Consider the following 12,784-nt stretch of genomic DNA (forward strand, 5'->3'; position numbering starts at 1 on the left):
CTTTAATTCTGAGAAGAAACAATTGGCTGCAGCTTAGAAGCCACGTCCTTCTTAAGTGGTGTCCCTGGGGCCTGCCCTTAGTCATCCTCCTTTCTGGCCTGGCTCATATGTTTGAGCTTTGAGATCCTTGGTTAAAACACAAAATGGAGCAATTTATTTAATCATAGGGCATTCAACTAAATCAGAATACCACCTGATAACTGTATTTCTATGAATAAGTTTGGAAGTTCTGGTTTATAAAAAACAGAGTTGATTAAAAAAAGAAATTATATGTATCATATATGTCTTGATGTGTTATTACATCTATTATATCTTAAAATTTTTTAAAGGTTCTATTTATTTATTTGAAAGAGAATGAGATAGCGAAAAGAGCACGAGCAGGGGGAAGGGCAGAGGGAGAGGGAGAAGCACACCCCCTCAAGCAGGGAGCCCGATTTAGGGCTCGATCTCAACACCCCAAGATCATCATCTGAGCCAAAGGCAGATGCTTAACCACCTGAGCCACACAGATACACCTACATCTTAATTTCTAAGGGCAAAGGTAATGTTTACAGGTTAATAAAGTTTCAGGAGTAAAAATCTGCTGTCAAAAGTAATTAATTTTAGATGTAATGAAAATCAAACAAGAATTGTCAAATATAATATTGTTTTATATTATAAACATGATAGAATATTATACACTTTGTTTTTTTTGGAAACATCTTTAAATATATGCAATAATCTAATAAATCTTCTTTAGAAGCACTATTGCGAATACGAAAGATGTGCCACCATTACAAGCTAATAATTACCCTGACTAAATGGAGAGATAAAGCAAGATACGAGTATAAAAAGAGAGAAGATGAGCTGGTATGGTATCTTGGAAACTTAATCTTTTTTAGAAACTGAATTTTGCTGTTATACTGATGTTGCTTCGGATAATAATGGTATGCATGGAAAGTACTAAAATCCTGAATATTATGTACTTTTAAAAATATTTATTTATTCGAGAGAGAGAGAGAGACAAGTAGCCTTACTGCTGAGTGGAGAGCTGGATGCAGGGTTTGATACCAGGACTCTGGGATGATGACATGAGCCAAAGTCAGACGCTTAACTGACTGAACCACCCAAGTGTCCCAATATTATATACTTTTGATGGGGTCTTTACTCTTTTAATTTAATAATTTAAATTTTACTTCAGCTACCAAAAATATTTTCTAATAAATTCTGTTGTTTCATTTCAACTATGAACACTGAGGAAAAAATCATTTCAACATTTTGTTTAAAATTATTTTTAAAAACTAAGAATTTTGTTTAAGCAAGTGTTATATAGATGTCTAAAATTGAAGAGAAAAAAAATAAAATTGAAGAGAAACTATATGATATGATAAAGACTGAATAAATTTTTTCTTTTCTAGATAAGATTAAATTATTATTCTTAACATTCAATGAATTAATTATAATTTTAATATCAAATTATTTTAAAAATTACTAAATTGCTAAACTTAAAGGATTATTCTTAACTGAGACCCCCCCCCCCCCCGGAATTAAAGCAATTAAAACAGAGGACCCAAGCAAATTTCTCCAAACTGAAAAATATCTCTAGTTTGCTTAAGCTATTAGTACATTATTATTTAATGTTGTTTTAAATATTCACACTATTAGGATCAGACATAGAAAAACGGAATTTTTTTAGTTGTATTACTTCAGAGGCAATGTTTTATCAATAGTATTAAGATGCAAAGTTTGGGCAGCTCCAGTGGCTCAGCGGTTTAGCGCCACCTACAGCCCAGGGTGTGATCCTGGAGACCCGGAATCGAGTCCCACGTCAGGTTCCCTGTATGGAGCCTGCTTCTCCCTCTGCCTGTATCTTCTCTCTCGCTCTGTATCTCTCATGAGTAAATAAAATAAAATATTTAAAAAAAAAAACAAATGGGATAAATAAGAAAGAGAAAAATAAGAAATTAAACTCCCTGTTTTGGAGTTCCTCCATGGAGGGCAGGGTCAACACCTCCCACCCCTCACTGGTTCAGATGTTGAGATTGATGATACTGTATACATACCAAGAGGGTTAAAGAAAAGAGAGATTGGAAATATTTATGTTTGGAACAGTGCTAGAGTCTGCAGAGGACACTGAGGTGCATAAAGCATAGTTCTCCCTCTCTGGAAGTTTTTCATCTATTGAATTGGTGTTCTTATGGGATGTCCTCTAGCATTTGCCTTTGGTGGAGTACATTTCAAACGTTGCCAGTTTAACACTTGTACTTTATGTACCACTGTTTAAGTCTGCTTGTTCAGTGTTTTATCTTTTTTTCTTTTTTAAAAATATTGATTTATTTATTTGAAAGAGAGAGAGTGCATGCATGTGGGGAGGGAGGTATGTGGAAATGGGCAGAAGGAGAGCAAGAGAGAATCTCAAGCAGACTCCCCTACTGAACAGGGAGCCTGATGCAGGGCTTGATCCAATCACGACCCTGAGATGGTGGCCTGAGCCAAAATCAAGAGTCGGATGCTTGACTGAATGAACCACCCAGGCGCCCCTGTTCAGCGTTTTTCAACACTGTGTACTAAGCTAGTGTTTTGACCCTGGCTAATCAATGATTGTCTAATGGTGAAATAAGTGACTGTGCATGACTAGTCTGCCCCCTTTCCATGCCTAATCAATGATTGTCTAATGGTGAAATAAGCGACTGTGCATGACTAGTCTGCCCCTTTTCCACCCCTCTTGGACTGAACATTCCTGAAGCAATATTGTTCTTTTAATCATCGCTATACACAGAGCATAATGTTTTGCATGCAGTAGGTGTTACATATTAATATATATAAAACACTATATTATATATGATACCGTATTATTCTTAATATAGATGTATATTATTAATTGGGTTTTTAGAGAAAATATTTTCTTCTAGCTATGCAATTTCTTCACCTTACAGTCACTCACTTAAGTGGGTAAAGTGAGGATGGCAGGTATGTTCTGGGAAGAGAAGCACGGAACACTTCTGTGTGCTAGTTCTTCAATGTGTGCTCTTCCTTAGGCACACATATGGATATAAAATTATAGGTATATATACATATATATACACACACACACCAATCAAAATGTAACACTTACTTACCCTTATGGCTTTTTCTTGATTATGTGGTTTTAAGGAATGTACTGAAAGTTGAAATGGGGACTTCTTGTAACAATAAATCAGGAAAGTCCCCAAGTGCTTTCCTCTGACTCTCTCTCTCTCTCTTTTTGGTCTCTGGGCCAACCACCTCCTTTCCATGCCCCAAATATCAGTTCTGTCATTACCAAAACCTTGACTCTGTGGGTTTCAGCTTCCTCATCTAAAAGAGGATGCTGGACCACATTTTTGAGGTTGCTGCCTATGCCAATGATATCTGACAACTAATGGAAATGATCTCTAATGCTCTGGTGTCTAGAGAATATTAAACATGCTATGGACAACGATAGTGGTGATGATAATAAATAATGTTTAATTGATGCTATTATGGTGTCAGGTACTGTGCTTTATATATATCATCTCATTTTAACCTTTACAACAATTACATGGAATTTGTCAATTATTGTCATGGCAGATGTTAAAACATGAACTTCAACTGCGAAAATGGAGAAGCAAGGTAAAAGTAGCTGCTAAAGAAGAACCCATTCCTCCTGGACACAGTCTGTCTAAAGCCTCTCTTCTAGGCGAGATTCCTGAATGTGACATTTCACTGTTACCTGAAAGAGCAGTCTCACAGGTTTGTATGAATTCACGTATTGTAACTAGTCATTTTCACAATGTCTACTTAAAGAGTGGTTTTAGGGGCACCTGGGTGACTCAGCTGGTAAAGCGTCTGCCTTCAGCTTAAGTCATGATCTCAGGGTTCGGAGATGGAGCCCTGCACCAGACTCCCTGCTCAGTGGGGGAGCCTGCTTCTCCTCTTTCCTCTACCCCTACCCTAGCTTGTGCTCTCTCTCTCTTTCTCTCTCTCTCTCTCAAATAAATAAATAAAATCTAAAAAAAAAAATAGTGGTTTTATAAACCTTACATGAATGATGGAAATCCTATTTCAAAGAAATATGTTCTTTTTACAACTAGCTTTGGATTCAACTCATTTTTTAAGAGGTCATCCTTTTTGGATGGTTATAAGACGAATCTAACAATCAAAAGTGGAGAAACTAAAGCTGTAGAAAATAAGAAGGAAAGGAAAACATTCTTCCATCAAGCATACATTGTCATTTAAGGTGGAATAGATTTTAGATACTCCGGCACTTACTTTTTTAAAAAAAATATTTATTTATTTATTCATGAGAGACACACACAGAGAGAAAGAGAGAGAGAGAGAGAGAGAGAGAGAGAGGCAATAACACAGGCAGAGGGAGAAGCAGGCTCCATGCAGGGAGCCTGATGTGGGACTTGATCCTGGGACTCCAGGATCACGCCCTGGGCTGAAGGCAGATGCTAAACCACTGAGCCACCCAGGGATCCCTGTGGCACTTACTTTTTAATCTTTAATCCCTAATCTTGTAATCATAATATTATGCCTTCACTCTAGAATGTAAATAGGCTTGTCTTTTAAAAAAAAAAATTATTTATTTTTTTCATGAGAGACACACACACACAGAGAGGCAGAGACACAGCCAGAGGGAGAAGCAGGCTCCCTGTAGGGAGCCCGATGGGGGACTCTCTCCCAGGACCCCGGGGTCACGACCTGAGCCAAAGGCAGGCGCTAAACCGCTGAGCCACCCAGGGATCCCAGTAAATGGGCTTGTCTTATTGCAACTTTCAGATAGTTAAAATTTTTATATTATCTTTTTTTCCTTAGATTGTGAATTCAAAAAAGAATCGGGTAGTTACAGTTTACAAGTCATTGAACTGATCAATGAATATAAGCCATAATTCCAATTACTGGTTATATTCTCTCCTATTTTGGTAGATAAGTAACTTCCACTTTGTGAGATCACCTGGTAAGTGGTGGAAGAGCTATAAAATATGATTTTATTCTGATTGATGGCAGCTTCACATTATAAAATTCCATGTATTAAATATACCCCACTAAATGTACAGAATTAAGGTCAAATTATATTTGGGAACAAGATATCTGTGTGTCTGTATTTAATCTTGCATTTTATCTATATCATGGAGTTAGAATAAGGGTATTTTCACCCATAATTTCCTCTTTACAAATTGTCAGTCATATCTTCTTTACTTCCGTTGTCTGAGGAGACATCCAGAAAAGGGCTTCTATGTCTGAGGTCAAAGAACTTACTGCCTGTGTTTTCTTTTAGGAGTTTCAGACCTCAAATTTAGGTCTTTAATAATCCATTTTGTGTTTATTTCTGTGTACAGTGTAAGAGAGTGGTCCAGGTTTATTCTTTTGATGTTGCTGTCCAGTTTTCCCAGCACCATTTGTTGAAGAGACTGTCTTTTTCCATTGTGTGTGTGTATATATATACATACACATATATATTATTTTGCAGGCTGTAGCTATATAGTATATCTTGAAATCTAGGATCATGATACTTCCAGTTTTGCGTTGGCTATTTGGTGTCTTTCATGGTTCCATACGACTTTTAGGATTATTTGTTCTAGTGCTCTGAAAAATGTTGTTGGTATTCTGACAGTGATTGCTTTATTTTTTTTAAATTTTTTTAATTTATTTATGATAGTCACACACACACAGAGAGAGAGAGAGAGGCAGAGACACAGGCAGAGGGAGAAGCAGGCTCCATGCACCGGGAGCCCGACGTGGGATTCGATCCTGGGTCTCCAGGATCGCGCCCTGGGCCAAAGGCAGGCGCCAAACCGCTGCGCCACCCAGGGATCCCTAGTGATTGCTTTAAATATGTAGATTGTTTTAGGTAGTATGGACATTTTAAGAATATCTGTTCTAATCCATGAGCATGGAATATCTTTCTATTTGTTTGTATCATTGCCATTTTCTTTCATCAGGGTTTTATGGTTTTTGGAGTACAAGTCTTCCACCTCCTTGGTTTATTCCTAGGCATTTTACTCTTTCTGATGCAATTATAAATATGATTATTTTTATAATTTTTCTTTCTGTTATTTCATCGTGTATAGAAATGCAACAGATTTCCATATATTAATCTTGTATCTTGTGACTTCATTGAATTCATTAACTTGATCTGGTAATTTTTAGGTAGACTCTTTTGGGTCTTCTGTATATAGTACCATTGTCATATGGAGGAAAGGAAATAATAAAGATTAGAGCAGGAATAAATGAAATTTAGACTAAAAAACCTTAACAACAATAGAAAAGATCATGAAACCAGGAGCTGGTTCTTTGAATGGATAAACAAAATTGATAAATCTTTCACCAGACTAGACAAGAAAAAAAAGAGAGAGGACTCAAATAAACAAAATCAGAAATTAAGGAGATGTAATGACTAACATCACAGAAAAACAAAGGATTATAAGAGAATATTGTGAAAAATTATATGTCAACAAATTGGACAACCTAGAAGAAGTGGATAAATTCCTAGACACATAGAACCTTCCAAAACTGAATCAGAAATAATAAAAAAGAAAATTTGAACGGATTGATTATGAGCAATGAAATGGAATCAGTAATTAAAAACTCCCAATAAACAAAGTCTGGGACCAGATGGCTTCAAAGATGAAGTCTACCTAACATTTTAAAAAGTGTTAATTCCTGTTCTCAAACTATTCCAGAAAATAGAAGGGGAAGGAAAGCTTCCAAATTCGTCCTACGAGGCCAGCTTTACCCTGTTACCAAAACCAGACAAGGACACTACAAAAGAAGAAAATTATAGGCCAATATCTCTGATGAACATAGATGCAAAAATCCTCAACAAAATATTAGCAAACTGAATCCAACAATACATTAAAAAACATTCTCCATGATCAAGTGAAATTTTTCCAGGGTTACATAGGTGGCTCAATATTTGCAAATCAATCAACATAATATATCACATCAACAAAAGAAAGGATAAAAACCACATGATCAGGGATCCCTGGGTGGCGCAGCCGTTTGGCGCCTGCCTTTGGCCCGGGGCATGGTCCTGGAGACCTGGGATTGAGGCCTGCGTCGGGCTTCCGGCATGGGGCCTGCTTCTCCTTCTGCCTGTGTCTCTGCCTCTCTCTTTCTCTCTGTGTAACTATCATGAATAAATAAATAAAATCTTTAAAAACACACACACACACACATGATCATCCTAATGGATGCAGAAAAAGCATTTGACAAAGTACACCTCTACTCATGATAAACACCTTCAACAAAGTAGAGTTAGAGGGAACATACCTGAGCATAATATAGGCCATATATGAAAAAACCCACAACTAACATCATATTCAATGATGAAAAACTATTGTTTCACTCTGTAGTCCTTAGCATCTTCTTGCTTTTTGCCTCATGGTTGCAATATGGCTACTCCACCTCCAGCCATATCTTCATTTATCAGGCCTGAAGAAGGGTGAAAATCACAGTGGTAGGAAGCAAAAAGATTGGCTGATTCCTGTTTTGTAGAAAAGCCAGTTTCCCCTAGACCCCACAGTCAAGTCTTTCACTGATATTTTTAGGCTAGAAATTTGTCATGTCTAACTGCAAATTGCTAGGCAGAAGGGGACTTTGAGTGGGGATTGAGTAAGTTACCACACATCAGAAGCAAGCAAGTATTTAAGAAGTCAGTATATAATTGCTGCAAAGGAATTCTGGTTTAATGCTCTTCCCTCTCCCAATTCAGAGAAGCCAAAATGTCAATTAATAAAGGATCAGTGTCCAGAGTCAGGAAACCATCTCATTAAGTGGTCCAGGGCCTAATACAGACTTGTACATGGAAATTTCAACACTTATGATGAGCTATGAACTGGCATGTTTTCTCATAAGAAGTGTTTTGGTTGATAATACAGAAGAAGTGGTTTCATGTACTCCCTCATTGATTTTACTTTAGGCAATTTCAGCCCTCTTGGCACTTGATCTGCAAAACTTCCCCGCTCTCTTCTCTCCAACTGAACTGTAAATTTATGGAGAAGAGCTTATGTTGGATTACTTGAAGTTTCAAAACAATGAAAGTCATTGCTACTTTTTGCATTTTACATATTATTTTCTGATATCACATCATGGAGAATGATCAGGATTCCTCTCCTTCCTTCTACCCTGATTCCTGCTCCCATTTTCATGTGGGACTACATAGAGTCTCTTTGGGATCATACTGATAGAGTCTACCAGAGTGCTCAAACCATAGCATGATCTTGAGAAAGGAACGTAGAGATTTCTGTGTTGATATTTTATCTTTTTTAGGAGCTAAGGATCTAAGAAATCAAATGACATTCCCAAAGTCAGACAACTACAAAACTGAGACCAGGACCTGATTTTGCTAATTCTTGACTAAAATTATAAACCCTATACCATTCTGTTTATTTTTCTTGGAGAATTCTAGAAAAATGGAATGTGTACATGAATATTTTACTTCTGAGACAAAAAAGGAATGGAACCATTTATATCTGTTTAGTTGTATTACCCTTAAAAGTAGATGAATAATATTTTTCTTTTCAAAATGACTAAATCTTGTTACGACACTAAAGTACAGCATTATTTTTGGATATTCTCATTTTTTTCCCCAATCAAATAAATTGTCAAGAATGTCCATTAAAAATGCTAAGGAGGGCAGCAGGGGTGGCTCAGCGGTTTAGCGCTGCCTTCAGCCCAGGGCCTGACCCTGGAGACCCGGGACCGAGTCCCACATCAGGCTCCCTGCATGGAGCCTACTTCTCCCTCTGCCTGTGTCTCTGCCTCTCTCTCTCTGTCTCATGAATAAATAAATAGAATCTTTAAAAATAATGCAAAGGAAATAAAATAATGAAGATTTTATTTATTTACTAGTGAAAAACTGGAAATTAATGATTCTAAGACTCACGTCTTAAACAGTTGGATTTGTTAAGCTTGTTAATGCTATAGATTCTCTCTTTTTTTTTTTTAATGCTATAGATTCTCAAGGACTTAAGGAAAAAAGGTGTTATAAGCATGAAAATGTAATGTGAGTTGGATATAACTTTATTTAAAGTTTTTGAAAGTGTTGGTCTTTTTTTTTAAGAGATATTTATTTATTTATTTATTTATTTATTTATTTATTTATGAGAGACACAGAGAGAGGCAAAGACACAGGAAGAGGGAGAAGCAGGCTCCCCATGGGGAGCCCAATGTGGGACTCGATTCTGTGACCCTGGGATCAGGCCCTGAGCGGAAGGCAGACGCTCAACCGTTGAGCCACCCAGGCGTCCCAAAAGTGTTGGTCTTTAAAAGAAATTGAGATTTGTACAATTTAGGTTGTCTGATTTTTTGATGGCATAATTGAAAACAGCAATCTGGAATGTGATACAATTTGAACTTGGAAAACACACCGACATTGCAGGCTTGCTTTTTAGGTTCAGTTACATCAACCCATGAAAATAGGTCAGGTTCTGTTTTATAACCATTTTCCTTAGTATCATTTACCCATTGGGAAAGGCTGCTTAGTTAGCAGATGGGGACACATACTCTATCTCTCAAATTCAGAGCTAGCTGGAGGGTTGGCTAAGACCATTTTCCATGAAAATGCAAGATTGGTTGTTTTGGGTTTTTTTTTTGGTATCTGTGTAGTTTGGCAAGCAATACAGAGAAAGCCTCATGTTGACAAATTTGGAATGTCTAAATAATCTTGTTAGGTAATGAATGTGGTTGTTTTAAAATAAAAAATTGTTTGATCAGCTTAATAATATAAGCAGTGTCTTAGGGCTGCCCTTCTTTTTATTTTATTTTATTTTATTTTATTTTATTTTATTTTATTTTATTTTATTTTATTTTTTGCTGCCCTTCATTTTAAATAACTATAATATTTTGTTTGTTTGTAAAAGATAGTAGCATGTGAACTTGCAGGGAGTTATAAAATCACCTTCAGTGTTGATGACTCATCTTCTCACTCAGAAAGAAACCCCTTAAAACCCCTGGATAGCTATTAAAACTTGTGCCATGTTGCAGGAGAAGAACCAGATGGTTCAGGCCTGTTGGACTAAGCTACTTAGAATTGTAAAACAAAAGAGAATTCTCAATGACTTTTTAAATCCATGTTTTGATAACCTCAGGGGTCAGAGTGACCTCAATTCACTGAAGCAGAGAGTGGTTCCAGGTTTCATAGGCATGTATTATGGGAACTTCAGATAAGGGAAGATTCCAAAACCTTGCTCTATCAAGGAACTATGTGTGTGTTGGCTCGATCTGTGGTGTGGTGAAAAAGCAGCTGGAGCAAAACATCTAAAAATTGTTTTAGGATCAGCTTATTTTTGGTGCAAGACTGTTCCGCCCATGGACCTTGATTTATTATCACTTCTGTTCTAATTGGTAATACTAAGTTAAGTAGTTTACAAATTATTTTCCTATAAAGTTTTAATGACAAATTGTAGAAGATACTACATTAATTTTAGCAGGAACCACTTTGGCAAATTGATACCTCGTTCCTAAGATGAAAAAACTACACCATAGAAAGAGGCAACTACTTGGAAATTGAGAGTGTGTGCTCTGGAGTGTGGGTGGCCAATACTATCTTTAGCTGTGTGACTTTGGGCATGTTGCTTAATCTCTTTTAAGTTGTCTCACTTGTATGGGTAGATAATAATAAAAAAAAATCTCCTGTATATGCTATTATGAGGATTAAATGATTTAATAAATATGAAACACTTAGACTAATGACCAGCACGTTGTAATTTCTCAGTGGAAGTTGGATTTAGATGTCAGAGTGATGGAGAAACCATTGAATAGAAAGTCATGGAAAACCAGGTTCTAAAGTCAGTCCTGCTGGCTCTGTCACTTTGCAGATCCCAGAGGGCATCTAACTTCTCTCAGCCTCAGTTTAAAGACTTTGAAAATCTCTAGCAGAGTATATACTTGCAGTTTCTTCTGTTAAAAAGAGAGGGTAAGCTGGATGGCCTCTCAGACTAACTTCTAGCATTACACATCTATGACTCTTGGTTGGAAACAAGCATCCCAACAGAGGAAAATATCAGGAGTGAATGCACAAAACCCTAGAGAGGGCTTCGTCTCTGTTTATGCCCCTGTCCTGAATGCTTCTCCACCCCACTATTACCTTGATTAGCTCTTCTGCTTTCTTTACTGTCTCAGCTTAATTGTCACTTGTCAGAGAGACGTCTCCTGACAACTCAATCTAAAATCAGTCCCCACTCTAAGGCCTTTTTCTTTTCCTCCATAACATTTGTCATTGTAAATAGCTATTAATTTTCAATAATGTGCTTGTTTTTAAACCTGTTTCTTCCACTGAAGTAAAAGCTTTTTTTAGGTTCTGATATTACACCTGTTTTGATTACTTCTTTACCCTCAGTTCGTAAGATTGTCACAAACAGTCACTCAATAGATTTTATTTCATTTATTGAACAATGATATTGGATTCCTGCAATGTACGAGGCTCTGTTTTAGGTATTGGGGAAATAGTAGTGCTCTCATGGGGCTTATATTTTTGTGTGAAGAAAGAGTGAACAAATAAACAAATGTGCAGGAATGTGTCATACAGAGTTAAATGCTATGAAGAAAAGGAGTCGGGATAAAGGATGAACAGTTTTACTAAAAGGAACACCGAAAGCCAAGGTAGCAAAAGCTAAAATAGACAAGTAGGACTTTATCAAACTAAAAAGCTTCTGCACAATAAAGGAAACCATCAGTAAATGAGAAGACAACCCACTGAATGGGAGAAAATACTTGCAAATCATATATCTGGTAAGAGGTTAATCCAAAATACAAAATATCCAAGGGCTAAGACCTTTGAGCAACATTTAGGGGCTCTAACCCCATTGTACTAAAAAAATTCATGTATAATTTTTGACTCCTCTAAAACTTAACCACTAATAGCCAATTGTTGACCAAAAGCCTTACCAGGGCAGCCCTGGTGGCTCAGCAGTTTAGCGCTGCCTTCAGCCCAGGGCGTGATCCTGGGGTCCCGGAATCGAGTCCCACGGCGGGCTTCTTGCATGGAGCCTGCTTCTCCCTCTGCCGGTGTCTCTGCCTCTCTCTCTCTCTGTGTCTTTCATGATAAATAAATAGAATCTTTAAAAAAAAAAAAACCCACAAAAGCCTTACCAGTGAGATAGAGAGTTGATTAACACATATTTGTATATTACATGTATTATGTACTATATTATATAATAAAGTAAGCTAAAAAGAAAATATTATTAATAAAATCATAAGGAAGAGAAAATATGTTTATAGCACTTCACTGTACTGAAAAAAAAAATCAACACCTAAGCAGACCTGTATAGTTCAAACTTGTGTTGTTGAAGGGTCAACTGTATATGAAGAACCCATAGAACTCAGTAGCACAAATCAAACAATTTGGTTAAAAAGTGAGCAGAGGATTTGAATAGACATTTTTCCAAAGAAGACATACAGAAGGCCAATACATGTGAAAAGATGCTCAATATCACTAGTCATCAGGGAAATGCAAATCAAGACCACAATGAGATATCACTTCACTCCTGATAGAATGGCTAACATCAGAATGACAAGAAATAATAAGTGTTGGAGAGGATATGAAGAAAAGGGAACCCTTGTGCACTCTTGGTGGGAAAGCAAAATTGTATAAACTCTATAGAAAACAGTATGGAGGCTTCTCAAAACATTAAAAATAGAAATATCACCTGATACAGGAATTTCACTTCTGAATATTTATCCAAAAGACATAAAGTCACTAATTTGAAAAGAAAAAAATGCATCTCCATGTTTATTGCAACAGTATTCACTATAGCCAAGACATGAAAACAACCCAAATGCCCATGAACAGATGGCATTT

The 12,784-nt window shown here is 36.7% G+C and overlaps 1 protein-coding gene across 1 annotated transcript in view; it reads left to right on the top strand.

Moving 5' to 3' along the window:
- FBXL13 (F-box and leucine rich repeat protein 13) overlaps positions 1–12,784 on the top strand; it is a 207,556-nt gene that overhangs the window by 26,915 nt on the left and 167,857 nt on the right. Inside the window, exons 6-7 of the mRNA XM_041723506.1 lie at positions 740–849; positions 3,568–3,729. Of these exons, the coding sequence (XP_041579440.1) occupies positions 740–849; positions 3,568–3,729 (272 nt within the window). The remainder of the gene's footprint in view (positions 1–739; positions 850–3,567; positions 3,730–12,784) is intronic.

This window comes from Vulpes lagopus, chromosome 11 (assembly GCF_018345385.1).
Source record: "Vulpes lagopus strain Blue_001 chromosome 11, ASM1834538v1, whole genome shotgun sequence".
In the NCBI taxonomy this organism is placed as follows: Eukaryota; Metazoa; Chordata; class Mammalia; order Carnivora; family Canidae; genus Vulpes; species Vulpes lagopus.